At 44.7% G+C, this 25,349-nt stretch overlaps 1 protein-coding gene across 2 annotated transcripts in view; it reads right to left on the bottom strand.

Annotated features, from left to right (window-relative positions):
• Positions 1 to 1,898: 1,898 nt before the first annotated feature.
• ccdc57 (coiled-coil domain containing 57) overlaps positions 1,899 to 25,349 on the bottom strand; it is a 32,077-nt gene continuing 8,626 nt past the window's right edge. For both annotated transcript variants that reach the window (XM_080474698.1, XM_080474699.1), the window contains 13 exons: positions 24,670 to 24,827; positions 24,524 to 24,595; positions 23,537 to 23,737; positions 23,263 to 23,421; positions 22,970 to 23,132; positions 21,118 to 21,210; positions 10,361 to 10,625; positions 8,667 to 8,734; positions 8,371 to 8,596; positions 6,740 to 6,846; positions 4,168 to 4,296; positions 3,905 to 4,025; positions 1,899 to 2,764 (listed from right to left, as the gene is read on the bottom strand). In XM_080474698.1, coding sequence (XP_080330824.1) covers positions 2,586 to 2,764; positions 3,905 to 4,025; positions 4,168 to 4,296; positions 6,740 to 6,846; positions 8,371 to 8,596; positions 8,667 to 8,734; positions 10,361 to 10,625; positions 21,118 to 21,210; positions 22,970 to 23,132; positions 23,263 to 23,421; positions 23,537 to 23,737; positions 24,524 to 24,595; positions 24,670 to 24,827 — 1,941 coding nt within the window. In that variant the 3' untranslated portion in view covers positions 1,899 to 2,585. The remainder of the gene's footprint in view (positions 2,765 to 3,904; positions 4,026 to 4,167; positions 4,297 to 6,739; positions 6,847 to 8,370; positions 8,597 to 8,666; positions 8,735 to 10,360; positions 10,626 to 21,117; positions 21,211 to 22,969; positions 23,133 to 23,262; positions 23,422 to 23,536; positions 23,738 to 24,523; positions 24,596 to 24,669; positions 24,828 to 25,349) is intronic.

Here is a 25,349-nt window from a genome sequence, read left to right as displayed (position 1 = left end):
CAGTATCACAATACACACCGTATCACACTACACACAGTATCACACTACACACCGTATCACAATACACACCGTATGACACTACATACAGTATCACAATACACATGGTATCACAATACACACCGTATGACACTACATACAGTATCACAATACACACTGTATGACACTACACACCGTATGACACTACATACAGTATCGCAATACACACCGTATGACACTACATACAGTATCACAATACACACCGTATCACAATACACACCGTATGACACTACACACAGTATCACAATACACACCGTATGACACTACATACAGTATCACAATACACACTGTATGACACTACACACCGTATGACAATACACACCGTATGACACTACATACAGTATCACAATACACACCGTATCACAATACACACCGTATGACACTACACACAGTATCACAATACACACTGTATGACACTACACACCGTATGACAATACACACCGTATGACACTACATACAGTATCACACTACACACCGTATGACACTACACACCGTATGACACTACATACAGTATCACAATACACACCTTATGACACTACATACAGTATCACACTACACACCGTATGACACTACATACAGTATCACAATACACACCTTATGACACTACATACAGTATCACACTACACACCGTATGACACTACATACAGTATCACAATACACACCTTATGACACTACATACAGTATCACAATACACACCGTATGACACTACACACAGTATCACAATACACACAGTATCACAATACACGCCGTATCACAATACACACCGTATGACACTACACACAGTATCACAATACACACAGTATCACACTACACACCGTATGACACTACACGCCGTATCACAATACACACCGTATGACACTACACACAGTATCACAATACACGCCATATCACAATACACACCGTATGACACTACACACAGTATCACAATACACACAGTATCACACTACACACCGTATGACACTACACACCGTATCACAATACACACCTTATGACACTACATACAGTATCACAATACACACTGTATCACAATACACACCGTATCACACTACACACCGTATCACAATACACACCGTATGACACTACACACCGTATCACAATACACGCCGTATCACAATACACACCGTATGACACTACACACAGTATCACAATACACACAGTATCACAATACACACCGTATGACACTACACACCGTATCACAAAACACACCGTATCACAAAACACACTGTATCACACATTATACAATGTATCACACACTACACACTGTATCACATACTGTATCACACACTACGCACTGTATCACATACTGTATCACATACTGTATCACACACTACACATTGTATCACACACTACACACTGTATCACACACTGTATCACACACTACACACTGTATCACATACTGTATCACACACTACGCACTGTATCACACACTACACATTGTATCACACACTACACACTGTATCACATACTGTATCACACACTACACATTGTATCACACACTACACACTGTATCACATACTGTATCACACACTACACATTGTATCACACACTACACACTGTATCACATACTGTATCACACACTACACACTGCATCACACACACACAGTAGGTCCAGGTTAGCAAGGATACACAATCATAAAGTACAACCCTTTGTTTTCCTGCTCAAAAGTGACATTTTAGGAGGTACAAAGGAAGATGTGCCACAACTACACTGGAGAACTTCACAATATCATCATAATATCATCAGTCTTAAAACAATAACAACATTTAGAAAATCAAGAACATGATATTCCATGTGTGAGGAGAACGTCCTCATGAAGGACCTCAGGAGACAGAATACCCAGGAATCAGACTGAGAGACTGAAAACGTTTGAGACAATTTTATTACATTCGTCTTACAAGAAGAGAAAAAGTCACAGTCCAGCCTTCACGAGTGTCCAGGACTTTGTCCAACTCTGAAGTCATTATGAGACAAAAACACGATCCCCACGAGTGAGCGAGGGAGAGGGAGAGAGAGAGAGAGAGAGAGAGAGAGAGAGAGAGAGAGAGAGAGAGCGAGAGCGAGGAATTGAGTGAGTGAATGAGTGAGTGAGCAAGCGAGTGAACGAGTGAGAGAGAGAGAGAGCGAGCGAGTGAGGAAGTGAGTGAGTGAGTAAGTGAGAGAGAGAGAGAGAGTGAGTGAGTGAGTGAACGAGTGAGTGAGAGAGAGAGAGAGAGCGAGAGTGAGTGAGCGAGTGAGAGTGAGAGAGAGAGAGAGTGAGTGAGTGAACGAGTGAGTAAGAGAGAGAGCATGAGTGAGTGAGTGAGCGAGTGAGTGAGTGAGTGAGTGAGTGAGTGAGTGAGTGAGTGAGTGAGTGAGTGAGCGAGCGAGCGAGCGAGAGAGAGAGAGAGAGAGAGAGAGAGTGTTATTTCAACGTGTTTTGTGTTGAATCCACACATCATGTCAGTTCACTCTGTCACTCTGTCACTCTGTCACTCTTCAGCGTCTGGCAGCATGAGAAGCTTCAGCGTCACTCAGAGTGAAGAGCCATGAGGAATCAGTGATTTCCGAATCAGTCCTTCATGTTGTAGTTTCTGATTGTGCGCCTCCTGCTGGCGGCTGGCGGTCTGGTGTTTGGTGGCGTGAGGTGGAGGTTTCTCCTCTGCTGGTCGTGTGGCGGCTGTGTGCACGCTGAAGCCCCGCCCCCCCCCGCCGTCTGGACTCCCAGACCTTCAGCCAGCTCCAGCTCACCTTTCAGGAGACACAAGACAAACACACTTCCATCGGTGGTGATTTGCACAGTCAGCAGATTACGCTTGATTTCACAATGATTGTGTCCCGTCGTGCTGATGACTGCAGCTTTGCCTGATCATGTTGAGAAACTGATCAAATGACACCGTCCTTGTGCAACCTATTTGTCTTTGCTGGGTTCACCCTGAGTTTGTCCTCCTGTCCTGGGGTGATGCTCAGCTGAGTGGCATGATGCCCCCGGTGCTGGACGGAGCGTCCACACTGTCTCCAGTCCTACATCCTGTCCTCTAAAGAGATCAAATCTGCAGCGTTAACCAGTCTGAAAATGATAGTTATCTTCCTCGGTTTGTTTCTTTTTGGTGTATATTGTAAATACTTCACATAGAATGCTTAGAAATATATGTATATATATATATATATATATATATATATATATATATATATATATATAATATCTAGAAGGTTGAACTTTGTGTAACAGCCTGAAGTAAAGCTAATGAAAGACAGATATTATAAGAGTGAACTTCTCTTTGGCTCCTTTTCATTCAAAATGTCTTGAATTGGATGTTTTGTTGCTCAGACTGTTTGTTTTTTACTTTTGAATGAAATAAAGAATTACAAACAAACAAACAAACAAACAAACTGTCCATGCTGAGCTCCAAACATACTGCTCCAGCCAGAGTTCACTAACTCACTGTCCCCAGTGTCCTCCTGAGGGGGACGGACCAGGACAATAGAGCCAGAATAACCTGAAACCCTAACGTCTGTCTTGCTTTGCTGCAGTATAAGTGAGGACAATCAAAACCAAAGACAAAGTGTCTCCAGTCTCTACATGAGGATCATTTAGTGAAAGTTCTCCTGTTGCATTGTGGGACTTTTCCCAGACTCCCCCTGACAGCGTGGCTCTGAGGCTGTTTGATAGGAACCAGGGAGCTGCTGTCATGGTGGCTTCACCTCGTCTCACCACGTCTCAGCTGGTCTCAGTGTCCAGTCCAAGGGTTAGTCTCATGTCCGACCCCCCACACACAAGGTCAATATCATCATTTTGTCTTCCAGGAATGTCCTCTTCAGCTACGTACAGAAGTGGTTTGTTTATGTTTCTGCTCTTTCCATGTGCCGGAGGCGGGTTGGTTGGATTACCATCAGAGAAAATGGACGACCTGAGTCCCGCATCGAGAACGTCCCACAGCTCCTGCAGGGATTCCTCTGAAGACAAACCTGAGGGCGGAGACGGACGACGTCTCTCTTTGTGATCGGAGCTCTGGCCAAGAAAGGACAGGAATATTTTACTTGAGCGAATATTCTAGACCCTAGAGTAAATACTTGTTTGTGTTTTTTCTCTGGTGATTATAGACAGTTACAGTTAGTTACAGTTACAGTTAGTTACAGTTACAGTTAGTTACCTCAGAGGGCTGATGTTGGTGGGAAACGCTGCGAGGACGCCTGGTGAGAGGACACTGCTTTTTGGTCTCTGGATGGAGCTGCTCAGCAGGAGGGACAGCACCACCTCGTTTCAGAGCAAACTGCAGCTCCTGTTGGGACCGTCACATCAGAGTCTGAGAGACAGCGCCCCCTAGAGGAGAGCGCTGGCTTTAATCTGACATGCACCCTCTGATCCTCCACAACCCAGCCTGACTGTAATCTGACATGGACCCTCTGATCCTCCACAACCCAGCCTGACGTTAATCTGACATGGACCCTCTGATCCTCCACAACCCAGCCTGACTGTAATCTGACATGGACCCTCTGATCCTCCACAACCCAGCCTGACTGTAATCTGACATGGACCCTCTGATCCTCCACAACCCAGCCTGACTGTAATCTGACATGGACCCTCTGATCCTCCAGAACCCAGCCTGACTTTAATCTGACATGGACCCTCTGATCCTCCACAACCCAGCCTGACTGTAATCTGACATGGACCCTCTGATCCTCCACAACCCAGCCTGACTGTAATCTGACAGAAGAGATTAAAGATCTCTTCTGACTCTGCATGTTTGTCTGGATTCACAACTATTTTCATTACTCACTTATTTCATAATCTGAAACTCAAAGAAAAAAAAAACAATGATGCTGGGCGAGTCCATCAGATTACTGGTTCAGGTTCTATTGTGACAGTTCAGCCTTTCACTTCCTGATAAATCTGTGTTAAACATTTGACCACATTTCATCGGACACTGTTAATCTACTTAATTCTGTTTAATCTCTATAGCGCCACCATGTATGATAAGGAGAGAAGGCCGAGACAGTCAGGAGGTTCCTCAGTGAACCACCAGGAACATATATAAAGTTCATCCTCTTTCACATCGGAACGTGTGGAGGTTCTCCTGGTCCGGCTGAAATGTTCCTTGTTTCCAGGTTTTATACCAAAGAATTTTGTTTTACTTTTCTGAATTTCCAGGCAAAAATTTCACAATATCCTAAAATTGGAGCAGCAACTTGATAAATCAAAAGAAAAAAGTTTAATGTTTTAATTTCTACCTCCCATAAATGTGGTTTATTTTTCTGACTCATTTGAGGCGACGTACACGATTGTGTATTCAGAGTTATTATAGGGTTGCATTAATAAACAAATATATAAGTCTCCATCCACTAAAGCACATTTGTATTTACAGACAAAGCAACACATTTTATATTTATGGATTAACTGACCAAAGTTTGGACAAATAGCAGGAATATATATAACTATATTTATCTATATATTTATAAGTATGTGAAGGGGGAGTGAGTTTTAAATTATCCTCTTTGCTTTTAATATCGATTTTTTTTTATTTATTATTATTACATTTGTAATATTGTCCTTTAGAAATGTATGCAGTTGTGTAAAAAATCTTTAATCAACTATTTGCTAAGAAGCCCGTCTGAACTTTCAGTGGGTAATTGAAGCTTTATATAGAGTACTTCCTACCAAACATTATGATTTAACTCAATCTTTTCAAATGTAAACGGACTTCTAACTATTAGTATCCATGAATTCAGTGATTTACTTCTAAATCTTAGTTTTTCCTCATAAAATGAAAGTATCGTTGTGTACACAGTACACGCCACAGTACTGCGCTTCACAGTTTCATCTGGTTGACTTCAGTCAGAAAACTTGAACAAAGTAAGAGAGAAATATTTCATCTGCGCTCCATCAGGGGTTCTACTCCAGCTGCTCCAGGGGGACCGGTGTCCTGAGTCCCGGCTGGTTGGCTGCTCCTCCTGTCTCACTTGTCTCGCTTGTCTCGCAGGACGTGACTGGACCTCCTGACCTGAAGCAGCGTGAAGACTGACAAGGTCTCAGGCTCGGTGATGAGATCTGCATCTATCAGAGCCACGGTGGTTCCTGCAGCTCAGCGTGTTCTCAGGAGAACAGCAGTCTCAGTCATGGGGAAATGAAACACCCACAGGAAGACGTTCCAGCTCGGCTGAACAAAGCAGGGGGTACTACTCTGGTTGTCATAGCGATCCAAAGAAAACAAAAACCTTAAAAGCAGTCAGACATTTCTACACTTTAGACAGAAAAGAGATTTTGTGTGAGACAACTGGTTTAAATCAGTCGTCCTCGGTGGACGGGAGGGGACGGGAGGGGACAAGGCTTTCTGTCAAACACAGCGAGGATCATGAACTGGTGAAGTCCGTGGTCATACGCTGGTCTGGAGACAATCCAGACAGTTCCTGTCCAATCGGATGAAGCCGTCTGTGTGACGGCACCAAAAGTAACCGCTTCTACGCTTGGGTCAACTTTTACTTTGAAAAGATTTGAAAGAGAGGAAATGTGTTTTGAGTTCATTATCATAGCTTATCTATCCATCCATCCATCCATCCATCCATCCATCCATCCAAAAAGCCACTCAGGCGCAGGAAGAAGATGCAAACTGAAACACAACCTACGACCCATAATCTGGGGGACGAGGTGTGACTGGAAGGACAGGACAGTCGGGAGCTGCCATACAATATGTGTGTGTGTGTGGGGGGGGGGGGGGGGGGGCATACCTGTGTGGTCAGCCGGTGCTGCAGCTGTTCCAGCAGAGACAGCCGGTCACACTGAAGTCCTGGTTCCTCAAGAGAAGAGCTCCTCGCTGGCTTCACCGCAACGGAACCTGCCAGATAGAACCATCGTGATATAAATCTCCTTTGTTTCTATTCTAATGTGGAATCATCAGAAATACTTCAGCAACATTTAGTTCCTTTACTTGGTTGTATTGACTGAACGAATACTGACTGTGTACTCACGTTAAATCAGTGATTTTAAAAAGAAAGTCGCTCATGAGCTAGAAGACGACAACGTCAGACAACTTTAGTTAGAACCTCCTCAGGTCTGGAGACGGGGACATGATCTGGTCTCTGTCAGTGTGTCTTTGGACACACACACATTCCCCATCATGCTGAACAGAGCAGAGGAGTTTCAGCTTGGTTTTCTCATTAAATCCTTAAGCTGTGAAAAACTCTAGCGCTTTTCTATGAGAACAACCAGCCACTCTGGGTTCCTGCTTTAAGGAGAACAATCTGCTGGAGAACAACCAGCCACTCTGGGTTCCTGCTTTAAGGAGAACAATCTGCTGGAGAACAACCAGCCACTCTGGGTTCCTGCTTTAAGGAGAACAATCTGCTGGAGAACAACCAGCCACTCTGGGTTCCTGCTTTAAGGAGAACAATCTGCTGCAAACAGCAATACTTGTACACAGTACAAACAGGAACATGAGAACCATTGGCAGTGCTGTGGTTGGAGCCGTGTTCTTGAGATTCAACTACACATGCACACAGATATTGTTGAGTTTTTCACTGTATGACTGGGTTGTATTTGGAGCAATATCAATAAAGTTGAATTGAATAGACATGAGCTCAGCAGGACATGAAGCTGTCAGGTCTTTTTCTCTGTCTGTCTTCAGGCTATAGGTCCACTCACTGCGTGCATAAAGAGGACGCAGCTCCACGTATGCCGATGATGGTGTAGTAAATGGTAATGAATGGAACGGATGAAGAAATATCAGGTATTTACAATGATGCAAGGGGACAGGGCTGGTTGGTGCCTTGGCGTGCTGTCCAGTGTCCTCGCTTTGTGTTTCTGTTTAACGTCTCTGAAGGTTCTCTGTCTTTATCTTGTGTCGTGGCTGGCGAGGCTTTTCACTTCCTTTCCTCTCGTGACTCTCGGAGGTTTCCTGAAGCTGTGCCAGAGTGCAGAGGCCAGCAGATTTGTGATTCTGAGGATGAGGCTGCCTGAAGCAGATGAGACGCCACGGTAACGTCCAAGCTTGACGTTTTGGACACAGTGTGCTTTAGCTGATGCTGAATACTTTCGTCACATTTGAATTGATGCACAAACCGTTGATATATCCAGATTCACTGTATTTACTTATTCAGTCTAGTCACATGTGATCAGTGGTATTTAATATGTTGTCCATGTCCATGTCCATGTCCTGGACAGCCATGGTGGTTTGTCTCATCCTGGCTGAAATAATGGGTGATGAGAAAATCCAAGTTCCCCATTTATATTTCTGGCTGATGTGATGAAGGGAATCCATTGTTAACCTTGTCTCCGTGTGTGTGTGTGTGTGTGTGTGTGTGTGTGTGTGTGTGTGTGTGTGTGTGTGTGTGTGTGTGTGTGTGTGTGTGTGTGTGTGTACCCTGTGGCTGTCCCGTGGTGGTTTGAGCTCGGAGGCGGTTGCTCATCTCGATCAGCTGCTGCTTCTCTTTACTCAGACGGACGATCCAGCCTGCTGCCTGCTTCAGCCTGGTCTGCAGAAGACAAGCGTCTCTTCCCCTGGTGGGACGGATATTTTCAACCCGTCCACGGGACGTCTGACTGGAGGCTCGTTGCTGCAGAGGAGGATGGTTCTCCGGGAGAACACCCTGGGAGGAGGAGACACTACTGAAGTCCCCAAACAGAAAGCGGGACTCCACACCACCATGGTGATCCTACCTGTGGTGAGCTGTGGGAGGGAGGAAGCTGGCGACCGCTCACTATGGCCCGGGGCTCAGCAGGTTCACCTGGACGCCAAGCACACACACCCATCACACAGCTCAGCAGTCACATGTCCAACGTTTACACTAATTTTGCTTTTTCCCCACAAAATCTGTCGTCAAACAAGTGAACATGAACAAAATGATCAAAACAACGAAGCACAAACTGACGTAGAAAGGCAAAACAAAAACAATTTGATCTTTATTATATGGGGTTTTTTTTTCAAGTCTGTTTTTCAATTCAAACTAATTCAATATATGTTCTCCACCATATAAAAAGAAAGATTTAAAAAACCGATATGTGACGTGAGAGAGAACATTCAACAGTTCAGAATGAAAATCTCCTTTTCAAAGGAAGAAGACTCCAGAAACCAGAGTCCGTCCCAGGAGAAGGTGGAGACCGGAGGTCACCTGCAGCAGGTCCTCCACCTGCAGCAGGTCCTCCACCTGCAGCAGGTCCTCCACCTGCAGCAGGTCCTCCACCTGCAGCAGGTCCTCCACCTGCAGCAGGTCCTCCACCTGCAGCAGGTCCTCCACCTGCAGCAGGTCCTCCACCTGCAGCAGGTCCTCCACCTGCAGCAGGTCCTCCACCTGCAGCAGGTGCTTCTGGCTTCAGGAATGGATTGTCCTTGACAAAACGTTTATAATCTTGGATCATAAAGGACTGAAGGCTTCCAAAGCCAAACTCTTCATTCTTTCACAAATAATACGGCAACACATAAACAGGTAACTAGTTACTTTTAGGCCCTGGTGACACAACAATGTTTAAAATGTTTGTTATCATGGTGACTCAAAATAAAACCACCAAGTTGGATTGTTATTATGGTGACTGTCAAAATAAAAACTACCAAGTTGGATTGTTATTATGGTGACTATCAAAATAAAACTACCAAGTTCCGATTGTTAATATGGTGACTGTCAAAATAAAAGTACTGAGTTGCATTATTACTGCAAGGGTGAAGGTTAAGGGGGGAAATAGTGATGGTTGGAAACAGACCCCCCAAATCGGAGGAAAGTTTTGCGGTGACACAGGGCCTCAGAGGGTCAGTAAATAAAAGCTCATTACCACCAGTACAGGAAAGTGACAAACGGCAGGAGGACCAACGTTGTGGACACTTCCTAACAGGGACACTGAAAGTCCATTCTATTATGTCCCAGTTGAGATTTCTCAGAAATGAATTTCAATACATTTACCTGCTGGATACTTTTGTTCACATTATTTGTTGTTGGTATTTCATGTTCATATTTCAGTCCCATCAGAGTAAAGCAATACACTGCTGCTAGAGTCATGGTTGAATTCTGCTGAAATTGCAGAAAATCCTATGATTTATCCTGATAGAAACTCCAATCACTCCCAAACACTAAAAATACAGTAAGAAATAAGTTGATCATTTTGATTGGCTGATCTTTTAAATTATGTATTTGATGTTAAATCTTATTTTTGTGCAGTACATTTATTTTCACCACTCAAAGGAAGAAGAAGTATTAGTTCCTTCAGGACTCACACTGGGATTGAGCAGTAATAGTTTCAAAACAAGACATGGAGCAGCATTCCTCCCAGGGATTAAATCACTGCCACCTCAGCCAGGTCACCTCTAATAGGCAGGTGGTCACGGTGTCCCTGGGAGGTGGAGTAATGTAAAGAAGTGTCACCTGCTGGGCGGAGGTTGGGGGGTGAATCCGGTGTGTTGGCCGGTTGCTGGTCGGGAGTCAGAGTGTTGGCTACGGGTGGGGTGGAGATCTGAACATTCGGTCCTGGAGGATCAGCCTGTGGCTCGGCTCCAGCCGGGGGTGGAGGATGGCTGAAGCTCTCCATCTGCCTGCTCATCTGGGTGATGACGGTGCGCAGCCTGTCGTTCTGATCCTGCAAACGCTTCAGCTCCCCTGACGCCCGAGCATCTATGGTGGGTGTGAGGCCCTGTGGGTATAAAGGCCTTTTCATCTGGAGGAAGTAACATGGTTTACATGTGTGCAGCTGATCTTCTCTTTTACATTCTGGAACCAGAGGATCAGTCCTAAAGAACTATAAACCAGAGGATCAGTCTTAAAGAACCAGCGGATCAGTCCTAAAGAACCAGAGGATCAGTCCTAAAGAACCAGAGGATCAGTCTTAAAGAACTATAAACCAGAGGATCAGTCCTAAAGAACCAGAGGATCAGTCTTAAAGAACCAGAGGATCAGTCCTAAAGAACTATAAACCAGAGGATCAGTCTAAAAGAACCAGCGGATCAGTCCTAAAGAACCAGAGGATCAGTCTTAAAGAACCAGAGGATCAGTCCTAAAGAACTATAAACCAGAGGATCAGTCCTAAAGAACCAGAGGATCCGTCTTAAAGAACTATAAACCAGAGGATCAGTCTTAAAGAACCAGAGATCAGTCCTAAAGAACCAGAGGATCAGTCTTAAAGAACTATAAACCAGAAGATCAGTCTTAAAGAACCAGAGGATCAGTCCTAAAGAACTATAAACCAGAGGATCAGTCCTAAAGAACCAGAGGATCAGTCCTAAAGAACCAGAGGATCCGTCTTAAAGAACTATAAACCAGAGGATCAGCCTTAAAGAACCAGAGGATCAGTCCTAAAGAACCAGAGGATCAGTCCTAAAGAACCAGAGGATCCGTCTTAAAGAACCAGAGGATCAGTCCTAAAGAACTATAAACCAGAGGATCAGTCTTAAAGAACCAGAGGATCAGTCCTAAATAACTATAAACCAGAGGATCAGTCTTAAAGAACTATAAACCAGAGGATCAGTCTTACAGAACCAGAGGATCAGTCCTAAAGAACTATAAACCAGAGGATCAGTCTTAAAGAACTATAAACCAATGGAAGAGTCTTAAAGAACCAGATGATCAGTCCTAAAGAACTATAAACCAGAGGATCAGTCTTAAAGAACCAGAGGATCAGTCCTAAAGAACTATAAACCAGAGGATCAGTCTTAAAGAACCAGAGGATCAGTCCTAAAGAACTATAAACCAGAGGATCAGTCTTAAAGAACCAGAGGATCAGTCCTAAAGAACTATAAACCAGAGGATCAGTCTTAAAGAACCAGAGGATCAGTCCTAAAGAACTATAAACCAGAGGATCAGTCTTAAAGAACCAGAGGATCAGTCCTAAAGAACTATAAACCAGAGGATCAGTCTTAAAGAACCAGAGGATCAGTCCTAAAGAACTATAAACCAGAGGATCAGTCTTAAAGAACCAGAGGATCAGTCCTAAAGAACTATAAACCAGAGGATCAGTCTTAAAGAACCAGAGGATCAGTCCTAAAGAACTATAAACCAGAGGATCAGTCTTAAAGAACCAGAGGATCAGTCCTAAAGAACTATAAACCAGAGGATCAGTCTTAAAGAACCAGAGGATCAGTCTTAAAGAACCAGAGGATCAGTCCTAAAGAACTATAAACCAATGGATCAGTCTTAAAGAACCAGAGGATCAGTCTTAAAGAACCAGAGGATCAGTCCTAAAGAACTATAAACCAGAGGATCAGTCTTAAAGAACTATAAACCAGAGGATCAGTCTACAGGAAGTGTGCAGCAGCTTCATAATGAGAAGGTCCTCGGTTCAAATACTGGCCAGGCCTTTCAGTGTGGAGTTTGCATGTTAGAATACAGTAGAATAGAATAATTTACTAATCCCAGGGGAACTTCTTGTAGAATAAAGTTAAAATATCAATACGGCAGAGTAAAGTTAAATAAGTAATATTGGATGATAATATGTGCTGGGCTGTTGGCCTGGGCTCCCCGATATGTCCTCAGAATGGCCGGACAGCGGTTTGAGCCGTGAGAAGACAAGTGAGGACAGAGTCAGCTTTCAGGTGGTCCACGTCTTTTTGTTTTTTTAGTTTCCAAAAGTTGCACAACAAAAAGTGCACTGGAGGCTTCAGGAGTGGCTTCTCCAGCAGCAGAACCCTGAATGATGTTAAAATACAGTTTCCTCAACTGGGTGAAACCATTAAAACTCCACAGGTGATAAAAGTTAACCTTAGTGTCTTAAAACTAATTTAAAATCCTCCCAACCAAAACCAGAACTACAAGTTAATGAAAGAAAACCATATTAACTAATATACCTAAAAACCAAACACCTAAATAATAAACTAAATCCTAAACCTGCTAAAACTATGTGTCCCCCCCCCCCTCTCCCTCCTCCTCTTGGTTCAGCCCGGAACCTTCTTTAGCAGTGTCTGTGCAAGGGGGAATCTTTTTCCTGGACACCAGCCTGAACACAAGAGAAGGAAAGTGAAAACTCTCCTCACACTCCACACAACACACTCTCATACACACCAAACCTTCACACACACACATCAACTAAAAGAATCAGCCCGTCTTAAATACACACATATTGCTCAAAGCTCGATTCATCAATTAATTGTTGTGTTGCTCCACAGATGGACGGATCTACGGACGGCAACAGAAAATTCAATAAATAAGTTAAAAACAACAATTGTGTGCAAACATTTCTATGTGCAAATAGCCTGATCTTAGTGCTGGTGAACATTTAAAGTGCTGGTGACCATTTAAAGTGTTGGAATAAAGTGCTGCCAGTTCCTAAATGAGTAACTGTGTGTGTGTGTGTGTGTGTGTGTGTGTGTGTGTGTGTGTGTGTGTGTGTCACCATCAGGGCGGTCAGCTGAAGGAGGAGGGGAGGGGGGGGGGGGGGGGGGGGGGGTGAACATGGCCATCAGTGTCAAGTCTATTAAAAAAGAGGAACTTTACTTTTCTGCCCCCTGCAGAGAGCGCTGGAGGCTCCAGAGTGGTTCCTGCGCATGCACCCCACAGCCTTGGTAAATAGTCCTGCTGATGATGAGCAAGTCCCAAACATGGCGGCCTCCGGGGGTGGCGTGACCCCCAGTCTGTCCTGTAGTTTTGTTGTCCATGTGGGAGACTCACCCCTGATGGCCAATTCCTCATCCTTCCATACCAACGTCAGGCTCTTTGCACACATGGCGTGTAGTTTCATTACAAAAACCAGCGACAGTGGCCACCCTACGTCCTGGCATGCTCACGCCATCTTCTTCACTGCCTCTGCCATGTACATGTGGAACTTTCCTGAAATGAAGGAGGTGTTCTCACTTGGAACGCTGGCGGGTAAACGGGGAGTCACAAGGACAGACTCCAAAACAACGTCTTTCAGGGCTGTAAACCCGTCCCTCTGGATTCTGATGTCACTTCTTCATTCCAGAGAAGGCCGGGGTATCACAAGCAGGCTGCATTGGGTAATTGGCTTGTTTACATGGGTGCAGGTTCTTCAACAACAAGGTAACAACCTTTAGACCAGTAGACCAGTGGCGCCGCCAGCCGGAGTCCTGTACGCACTGTGTGTACTTGTAATTTATTTGAAGGTGTGAAAAAAAATTTAAAGGGGTTTTTGTCTCTGCCTGGTGAGCCGTCACATCAACATTTAGCTTATAAAACAGGACAGGGACAAACTGGAAGGACTTCCAACATGCAATGACCTCAGTAAAGACATGAACATGTGATCAGATTAAACATAACGATGTTTACAAGAACGCTCAGGACAAACTTCAGCCTTCTAATTCTCTGTCCTCAAGGCAACCTCAGCCAAATAAACCAGCAACAATAATGGCAATTCTGCTGCCAGCAGGTGGCGCACACACACACAATATAATACAATGACAACCAATAATGAAACAAATACTCCAACTTCAGTCCAAACCTTTCTAGCAGGTTCCGGCGGCACATTGAGGAGTACCTCCATGACGACAACATGGACTAGAAACACTTTGACCAGCAAATCAGCCGCGACGCCAGCCTGACACCTCAAACAGCTTCTTCACGTTTTCACACATCAAGCAGCACAAAGGCCCCTGCCCCCAGTCCTCCCTCCCTGGTTGCTCTGATCCCGGTGATCATGACGTGTTTGGAGAGACTCCTTCTGAAATACATTCCTGAACAAAATGTTAAAATTCCAAGGGTTTGCATTTTGCACTTTTGGGTCTTAAAAAGGTTCTAAGTAACTTTTTAAATGTATTTATTTTTTCTCTGTAGCACTTTGAGATTGTTTGAATATAAAGTGCTTCACAAATAAAATGTATTATTATTATTACTACGTAGAGCTTCAACATGCAAAAAGAACAAATGGGAGCAGTTACTTTGCTGATAAAAGTAACTAAGTTAGATTACAACTTACTTTTAAGTTACTTTCAGCAGCTGCCGACAACACCCCCCCCAATGTCTCAACATAAACATGACAAGTGGTTTTGGCAAGAAAAAAAGGGGGCGGGGCTTCCTGTCAACGTAGCTTTTTACCGAGGAAAATTACAAAAATAGTGTGACGTCTCTTTGTTGTTGTTGGAATGTTAAAGGTGCAGTGACAACGTCTGTTGTTGTTGTAATGTTAAAGGTGCAGTGACAACGTCTGTTGTTGTTGTAATGTTAAAGGTGCAGTGACAACGTCTGTTGTTGTTGTAATGTTAAAGGTGCAGTGACAACGTCCGTTGTTGTTGTTGGAATGTTAAAGGTGCAGTGACAACGTCCGTTGTTGTTGGAATGTTAAAGGTGCAATGACAACGTTTGTTGTTGTTGTTGGAATGTTAAAGGTGCAGTGACAACGTTTGTTGGTTCGGACCTGAACGTGTTCGAGTGATTGGCTGGGAGTGGAGAAGGGGGGGCGGGTCAAGTGAGTGTGCAAAGACTGCTTATGCATACAGTGTGTGTGTGTGTGTGTGTGTGTGTGTGGGTGGGGGGGGGGGGGGGGCAGCGACTTCAGTAATAAAGCGACTTTACAGACAAGAAACTCACCTTCCTTTTCAACATTCATTGAGACATTAAAGTGAGACCTTTAAAGACATTTATAGTTCCTGAAGCCCCTCCCTCCCAGATGCTGTCTGATGGTCATTGGCCTCAATGAACCAGTAATGGCCTCAGTTTAGCATCGTCCAGTGTCTGGACGGGCAGCCAATCAGATCCTCCGGCTCGGTGACGGAGAGATTTCTTTTGGGAGGGTGACCACTTGACCTTTTTGTTCTATAACCTTTGGGATCTTTCAAGAAATTCAAAGTGACTGTCTCACTGCGTCCAACCTCAGCATCCAGGGCTGGTTGTGAGAGGCCTTGCTTATGCAGCCCAACGATCCTAAAACATCCAAACACTGAGAGCTCGTTGCCTCGGCGACCAGGAGCTCTCCACAGTGTGAAGACTGGACAGAAAAGGACCTGGAATCCAAATGTCTGTGTAGATTTGGGCTTTTATAGGCTGTGGTCTTAAAGGTTTGATCAGCTGATGAACGGCCTGTTTCAGTTAAATTGTTGTTTTCAATCAACGACCTGCTCAAGATTCCTTTACCCTCTGTCCAGTTCTTCTTTTTCTATTCTGAAGCCCGACGGAGAACTTAACTGAACTATTAAGATCCAACAGTGCAAATTACAAGTTCTTGCTATTTTGGAACTGGTCTTAAGAGTTTGATCAGGAGTGTACATTAGAGACACCGTCCCTGCTGGTCTAGACAACCTTCAGTTCACCTGCAGGGGGAACTGTTCTGCAGAGGATCCAGTCTCTCTCAGACTCCACATGTCCTGTCCCACCTGGAGCATCCAAACATCTAAGCAAGAATACTATTCATCAACTTTAGTTTGGCTTTTAACACCGTCATCCAGGACAACCTGGTACAACCTGGTACTGGGCCCGTCTCTGTGTTCTTGGACTTAGACTTTGTCGCCAGCAGCCCTGGGTGGTGAGAACTGAGGCTCAGACATTCTCCAACCTGATCATCAACACAGGGAAACCTCAGGGCTGTGTCCTCAGTCCAGTCCTTTTCAAACCGTTCTGCCATCCACTCCACTGACCTGGTCGTCAGGGTTGCAGACGATACCTCCGTGGTGCTTCTCATTAAGGACAATGATGAGACCAATGGCCGAGAGGAGATCCAGCACCTGACCCGGTGGTGTTCAGATGACAACCCCATGCTGAGCACCAGCAAGACCAAGGAGGTCATTGTGGATTTCTTTTGGTCCAGGAAGTCGGAGCTCGCTCTGCTCCACATATCGGGGGAGGTAGTGGAACGTGTGGGTCCTACACATTACATCTGACCTGAGCTGGTCCAGACATCCCGTCTGCTGAAGAGACAGACTTTGTTGTTCCTGAGGAGGCTGAAAAAAAAACACAATTTTCGTAGACCAGTTCCTCCATGAATTTAGTTGTCCAATCATCATAGTGAGAACCTGTGAGCTTATGTCCCCGTGAAAACTGGTGGTACATATGAATCACATGTGACGGCTTGAAACTAATCACGATTCCCAAGAAGCCTGGATCTCCACCAGGCCCTTAAAGCCTTCTTCTTCAGAGTCCACTGCTGTCCACAGGCACAGGCGTGTCACTGGGTTTCCACCATGACACTTTTTGGTGAGTCTGCTTAATTTTTTGGAGTATTTTCTTATTTAAATGATCCTGCTGCGCCTATAAATAGGCGGGTCTTCACTCTCACTGATGAACTCGCTCACTCGCTTCACCTCTGCTTCCTGGAACTCTCCATGCCTTCTGCCGCCAGCGGTGCCACGCCGCTCGTTCTGACTTCCTGGTAGCCAGTAGGCTTTTTGCATTAGCCATCGTTTTTTGGCTTGGCTGGACCAGCCATCCTGTTTTTCGTTTTCATTTTGATCTGGGTCTAGTTTGGGGTTTTTGCCTTAGCCGGTGTCGGTACTGGCTGGGTTGGCCCAGTACCAAGTTTGTTTTGTTTGGTCGGCCTGTCATGCCGTAGCATTGACCCTCATCATCACCAAGTGCCTCCAGAGACTGGTCCTGCACCACATTAAAGACTGCCTCCCCCCTACCCTGGATCCGCATCAGTTTGCTTACCGGGAAAACAGATCAACGGAAGACGCCATAGCCACCACCCTCCACTCAGCACTCAATCATTCACGTGGAGCACCGGAACAGCTATGTCAGATTACTGTTTATTGACTATAGCTCCGCCTTCAATATCATAATCCCTGATCCTCAAGCTGTCTAACCTGGGGATCCCACCCTTGACCTGTGCCTGGATTAAGGACTTCCTGACCAACCGGCCACTGTGTGTTAAACTTGGTTCCCACCTTTCATCCACCCGCACCCTCAGCATTGGCTCTCCTCAGGGTTGTGTGCTGAGTCCACTCCTCTACTCCCTCTACACATCCGACTGCAGTCCCGCTCACCCAGAGAACATCATCATCAAGGTTTCTGATGACATGGCGATTGCGGGTCTGATATCAGGGGAGAACGAGGCAGCCTACCGGGATGAGGTCCTCCATCTGGAAGGGTGGAGTTCAGTGAACAATCTCACACTGAACACTGCCAAAACCAAGGAGCTCATCCTGGACCTCAGGAGGAACAGAGCTGCCCCGGCTCCCCTGTACCTCAACAGAGAATGTGTAGAGAGGGTGGAGTCTTTCAGGTGTCTTGGCGTCCACATCGCAGCAGACCTCTCTTGGACTATGAAGACTGCCGCAGTGGTGAAGAAGGCCCAGCAGAGGCTCCACTTCCTGAGAGTTCTCAGGAGAGAGAGCCTGAACACTCAGCTGCTGGTAACCTTCTACCGCTCCAGCATAGAGAGTGTGCTGACCTACGCCATCAGGGTGTAGTTCTCCAGCTGCACCGAGGCAGAGACGAAGAGGCTGCAGAGGGTAGTGAGGACAGCTGCCTTCTATCCAAGAGCTGTCACTGCACTCAACTCAAACTAATCCTGGATTCAGAAATACCCACTTCCTCTACGCACTTCATTGGTGACCTTCTCTACAGCCACAGATCTACCTCTTTTAATCTTTTATCTTTTTAAATTAAGATTTATTCTGTGTTTTTCATTAGAGAGCTGCCGCTCAATCTCATTGTTCGTTTTTTAAGACAATGACAATAAAGGCTTTTGACTTTGACTTGAAACATGATAATATATTTAAAGTTTAAACATCATTCTCTTGTCTCCTTTGTCCATGAATATGTTTTACTCCTTCAGTGAGTCGTAACCGAGCCACTGAGGTCTGGTACAAAGTACACTCATGAAGGTCCTTGTGTGTGAACATGGCGTTCACAATTGGACAATCCATGACGAGCCCAGAACTCTAACGCATAATCAGGTTCAGATGGGGCAGGTCGTTCCTCCCAATTACCCCTTTCCAGGTTGCCAATGGGAGCATTGAAGATGGAGTGTTTTCCAGGACCTCCCCCATTCACTCCAGGAAGTCCAGTCCACTCATGGAGCAGTCTAGTGCCAAAGCTCCACTGTGTGTGGAGGAGGGTCTGGCTCTATCTATTCCGTACTCTCAGACTCTTGCACCAACTCCGCCTTCTTTGCTCCAACTGAGGTAGCTCCTGTAGCAGGCGTCCAGAACACCACGATGAGGATCCATGTTCTCTCACACTGCATGAAACCTCCCTTGTTAGACATCCACTGAGTGGTTTGAGCTGTGCCCAATCGGGTCATGTGGGCCACCCGGCACTCACTTTCAGTTACTGTGACACAAAGTTACAGAGTAAATGAAAAGTACTACAGTCTAGTACACGGTACTATATTAAAGTTAATGCATGACTACAAAGTCTGTTGTCTTCCATTACATAGCTACTTCACAAATAAAATTTTCAGTAATATCAATATTGTGTATTAAGATGAGAGATGAAATCGCTATTAAAATAACCCAAACCTGATATAAAAATGGAGCAGTAGCAGTAGCAACCTCTATACATTATAACTTCAAAGGATGGGACAGAAGAGTCAGGCCCATCTTGATTTACTTCCAACTCCTTTCTCATGCAGTGCATCACCCGGTGCCCTCTTTCTACTTCCTAATTCATTCCCTCTACGTCACATCACCCCCCCCATGTCCATGGCTAAGTTCTTCAGCTCCGCCTCCAGGACATAAAAAGGACCATCATACAGCAGCAGGAGTGGGCATCATGCAGAATGAATATGTACTCTGCAGTTATCGGGTCAGTCAGATTAAAGGGGACATATCATGCCAAATCCACTTTTTTAGCCCTTAAATGCATTTTGTTGTATATTTAGAGTGTTTAGAAGTACAGAAAAGTTCAAAGTAGTCTCTTCAGGTGCTCCGTTGATATCTTTATATTCTGTTTTGGTCATATTTTGCGATCGGTTTCGATTTTTCTATTCTCTATTACGTTTTTTGAACAATGACGTCACACTATTCTCAGCGGAACTGCCAAATTAGGACATTGACACTTCGAGCAATCCGCCATTTTTGTTTCTCGCTGCGATTTTGTAGTCCAACCGAAGTTACGAGAGGATAAGTCGAAATGTTCGGTTGTTGGATGTAGTAACCCACAAGCTTCGTTACACCGTCTCCCAGCATCAGAACCTTTTCGAAGTGCCTGGTTGAGTTTTATTTTTCACAGAAATGTACCCACATCTGTGGGTAAGGTCATTTTTGTGTGCGCGAAGCACTTTAAGGACGACTGCTTCAACAACCTCCGCCAGTATAAAGAAGGATTTGCCGAAAGACTTCGTCTGATTGAGCGGTCAGTTCCTTCTATCTATGGAGACGACGAACAGAGCACTTCGGTAAGCTGTATATAACGCTAAAAAGTGTGATGATAAGACGTCCCTGTCATTGTTTTGTTAGCATTAGCAGTTGCACCGTCTTCATATGTTAGCGCTGTGTGCTCGTTTTAGATTAGAATGTAACTTCTGTGTTAAATAGTCGTTGTAATACAGGCAGTATTGTAGTAGTGGGCATGGATGGAGAAGTTAGTGTAAATATAGTAACACACCATTGCGTTACATCCATATGAAGACGTTGTTCTGTAGGTGCATCATCGTCATTTTCATCTCGCTCCGCCGGGTCCGACTCTGGCTCCAACATGTATGGCTGGATGGACAAATCTTCCGTTGTTGACATTTTGTAAATAATGTGTGAATATAAAGTTTCTGCGCCGCTAGATAATTGTATCTGTTCTATCAAACTACAAAGATGGCCGAACAGGGTGGAGTTGAACCGAGTGTCACCTCTGCAACCTGGAGAGGAGGAGGGGTATGAAGTGTCTCATTTGCATTTGAAGAGACCGCCCCAAAACGAGTTGCTCTCAGAAGCACATCAGAAAAGGGGTAGAAAAGGGGCCTGTGGAGCTATAATAATGAGGAATTCAGACCCAAGCATTGCAGTTTCGCGTTGTATAGACCACAACTGTATGATTTATATGTAAAAAGGAAGGATTTAAAAGCATGATATGTCTCCTTTAAAGGACTGGAAAAGTGATTTGCAGGAACCAGGACATGGGATGTCTCTCTGAGAACCCTCCGACAGACAGGGGTCAGGTGCCTCTGGCAGGAACTCCCCAGGCACGTTCAGAGGCTGGCCAAAACCCAGCTCGGCAGGAGAAGACTAACGATCTTTTTTGGGGGCCGAGCGCAGGCCCAACATGGCTCATGGCAGTGGTCTGACCCAACCCCCTGGAGCTCAGAGTAAACTCACCTGTACTGCCCGGTCTCGCTCCGCCTGGACAGAATGGTACAAGACTGTCATTTCTCTCAATTCTTCTTCCTTCTCTTTCAGGTCTGCCTGAGCCTAATGCACAGAAAACACAGGAAGTATTGTGACGTCTGCCAAACTAATCAATACAATCCATTCACATGTCATGTGGCGGTGGAGCTTCTCAAACACTTTCAACTCTTTATACTTGTTCTTAAATTCACAGGCAGTTCTTTAATTGTAGAAGTGAAAAAAGTAACACCTGAACACATCAAGCTATGGGCTCCATTATCAAGATCCTATGTTTAATTGCATGCTTGGTTGGTTTTTCAGTTCGTGGATCAGGTGCAGACAGGATAACTGAAACAAGGATTTGACTGCAGTGACTGTGTTCTCCATGGAGCGACTGGACGCAGCCCTGAGCTAGGAACTTTACAGAAAACTAATCTGAAATTTCACAAGAAATTATTAAAAACCATATGTCAGATGATCTAGCACAAAGTCAAAGCTGCTAGAAAAACAAGAACAGAAAACATTCAGGAAAAAATGAAAATTGAAGAAGGGGAAAACATGCATTTCAGCGGGCTGTTGTTTTATTAGTGGCATATATTAAGGATGCGCCTCCAGACCATTGGTGGTCACTAGTGGATAGTTATTGATTCTGAAGTAAAGACAGTATCAAAAATAAATAAGATAATGCTTCAAACATTTCAGTTTCTCAGTATGACTGGTAGGAACATATCCACATATCCGTCAGTCACTAACTTGTGACCTTCTATTTTTACAAATGCATGTGTAAATTGAATCACAAGTCGTCTTTGCCCCATGTATGACACCGAGCAAACAGCTTCAAGTTGGAAAACAACCCCACTAATACTCTCCAAGTATGCACATGCACACGGATCATATATGCATATCTTTGGAGCTTTTAAGTTCCAGGTGTTGCTATAAATAACAAAACTGGCTTTAGTAAAAGATCAAAGCTTGACTTAAAGAGCCACCTTCAAATGCTTCTGAGTGCTTTGATCCATTTAATTTGTCCGATTTAAATAGTCTAAGGATGAATACATTTGCACTGCTTTCAGAAGGTTCAGAGGTTCGGGATGAATACTCAGGTGTAACAATGTGGCAGGATGTTAAATTCAAAAAAGAAAAAAGCTTTAAATATATTGTATAAAGAATATACTTCTTTAAAAATAATATAAAGCCTCCTAATTAATTTTTTTAGCCCCACATTATTCTATAAGTCATCTAATAGTGTTAAGCAGTGAACATCTAACATGAAGAACTGAATTCAATATTTAAAAGCATTTAAATAACATTTCATTCAATTCAATTCAATTCAGTCATTTCAGGGCACTTTCACAGAGAAAAGCCAACAATTCCACATGACGGAGGAAAGGAAAAACGGGCCAGCCCTTTTAACAGGAAGAAACCTGGCTGTTCATTTTAATGCATGACTATCACATATGTGTGCACGTTTGGTTGTGCGTCTTTCTCACTGTGGAAGACTGTAATCTGTTGCTCTGCAGACATACCTGAAGCAAACTGTAAACTTAAACAGCTGAAACGGCTTCAAACGCCATAAATAGAAAAAATGTAATGATAGAATTGTTACAGGAACTAAAATGGTTAAAAGAGTTAAAAACTGAAATAAAATCTCTGAGGTTTATTTTGATGAAAAGCAGGTAAAATCATCTACTTTTGTAAAGAAGGCCTGGATTGCCTGGATTACAGCCGTGGAGGCTGTACTACGCCCCTATAATCCGCTCGGATTGGCTTCAAATCAGAGGATAGAGAGGTGTGGATTTTAAGGAAAACCTCTGGAGGCTCATGTGGTGGACGAGGGGCTGACCTGCACTCTGGCCAGGCTCAGGTCCTGGATCAGCCGCTCGTTGCTGAGGTAGAGTTCAGCCTTAGTGTCTTCACAGCGTCTCTGCCACTCCAGCTCCATTTGGACTCTCGTCACCTCAAACTCTTTTTCTCTACTCAGAGCAGCACTCAGCTGTTGCTTATAGCTTCGAACCAACAACACAAGACTTTTATTAGTCAAAGTAACGCCCAGAGCCGGAGACAGTAGGTATAATGACGAACATCCTGCGGCTCCTTCCCACTGAGTGTTTCACTGACAGTGATTTCAGTTCTCACCTTTCACTCAGTTGTCGGCTCCTCTCCAGCTCAGTGCCCAGTTTGTTTGCTTTCTCCTGCAGAGAAATTATCTCTGTATCTTTAGCAACCATCTCAGTGCAGACCTTTTGGGTGTAGCTGTCCCAGTCACTCCGGGTTCGCTTGATCTCCGACTGAAGCCTTCGAAAGATTCACACAAAGAGTTTTTCTCCTCTGACAGCTCATGTCTGCTGATGTTTGCACATAAAGAGAAAAAGTGCTCCCATGGTATCAGACTGTTTCATGTGTATCTCACCTTTGGATAGACTCATCTCTTTGTTCCGTTGCTTTCTGCTGTTCTTCTTGTGCACAGCGTGCACGTGCAGCCAGAGCGTCTGTGTTTGTTTGCAGTTTCAGGACGTGTTCCTGTGTCTTGAGAAGCTGCTCTGTGGACGTTTGGCACTGAGCCTCCAGATGAGCTTCACGCTTCCTCAGAGCCCACACTTCATCTTCATGCCTTCATAGAAACAGACACATGTAATGAGAAAGAAAACAAATGAAACTCACCTGTAAATCTCGGTTTGTGTGAGAGAGAATGTTAGAGGTTTTAATGTATTTCATCATTTTTACAGATTTGCTTTAATGGATTTCTTTTTTTTTTTTAAAGCCCTGTGAATTAGGTGCTCTATAAATGATTTACCTTGCCTTGCCTAACAATTCAATTCAATTCAACTCTATATATAGCGCCAAATACAACACACTCATTTCGCGGCACATTTACAGAGAAAACCCAACAAGTCCACACGAGCAAGCTGGGGACACTGTGGAAAGGAAAACTCTGTTTTTGACAGGAAAAAACCTGCAGAACCAGGCTCAGAGGCGGCGGCCAAATAGGCATCAATGAGCACTGACACGTGTTTGACTTTATAATACACCAACATTCTATGAAGACTTATCATTATAGATAATACTTTAAAAAAAAACTTCTCTAACACAGGGGTGGGTACTCCTGGTCCTGCATGTTTTCAATGTGTCCTCCCATCAAGACAGCTGACAGCAATGATTGGCTCGTTATCAAGCTTTCTGCTGAGCCTCATCACGAGAACTCGGGCGTGTTTGAGCAGAGAAACATTGAAAACATGCAGGACTGCGGCCCTCCAGGACCAGGAATGCCCACCTCTGCTCTATCAAGTACATCAATGTTTGACTAAAATAACGACTGATTGAAATGAAGATGTCAGATTGTGTATGGTTGTCACTGTATGTGCAAAACAATTTCTATTGAAGATTATCAATAACTTACTTCTTCATGTCATTTTTCACCTTCTGTTGTTGGGTCTTTCTCCATTTCAGCTGAATTTCAAGCTCATTTATCCTGTGACAGATGATAACCTGAAATTTCAGCACGTTTCAAAGACACATTTACGGTTACACATCACAGGCGTTTACCTGCTGTCCTTGATCCTGATTATGTCCTTGATTTGCTGAGCTTTGTGTTGCAGCTGTGTCTGCAGCTCCTGACAGAATACTTTGGATGCTTTAAGAGCTTCTGCAGCCTGAAGATGAGCTCGGCTGTAAATCTCAGCTTCTTTATGCAGCTGTTCCTCCTGTACAGTCACACACGAAGTACATGAGGAAATATTATGAATTATGAAGAATTGCTGCCCTTCCTGGACTGTGGCTTTGTCGTGGTGGACAGGTTTGCATGGCGTAGTGATCTTTAGAGCTCATGCTCTTGGTAGGGTCCCCCAAGACAGACAGGTCTGGACTGAAGGCCCAGACAAACATGTCCAAAACTCCCCCATGAAAAAGGAAGACAGAAGAACGTGTACCCTGCCTGGATGAGAGTTACCGGGACATGCCTCTGGAGCCAGGCCCGGAGGTGGTGTTTGCCGGCGAGCGCCTGGTGATCAGGTAGCCCACGTGCCAGCAAGGGAAGGCTACGTGGGCACACCACCCACGTAGTCCCACATGGGGGAGCGGTGAGTTGCTTCCACAGTGTGAGAGAGCGAGGAGCCACGTGGCATCGTGGGCCCCACAACAGAAACTGGTTCTTGGTACGTGGAACGTCACCTCACTTAGGGGGAAGGAACTGGAGCTGGTGCGGGAGGCTAAGAGGTTCTGACTCG

This window comes from Lipophrys pholis (genome assembly GCF_963383615.2).
Source record: "Lipophrys pholis genome assembly, chromosome: 1".
NCBI lineage: Eukaryota > Metazoa > Chordata > Actinopteri > Blenniiformes > Blenniidae > Lipophrys > Lipophrys pholis.
Note: the sequence above shows the minus strand (reverse complement) of the source record. Positions and strands in the feature narration are given on the sequence as shown.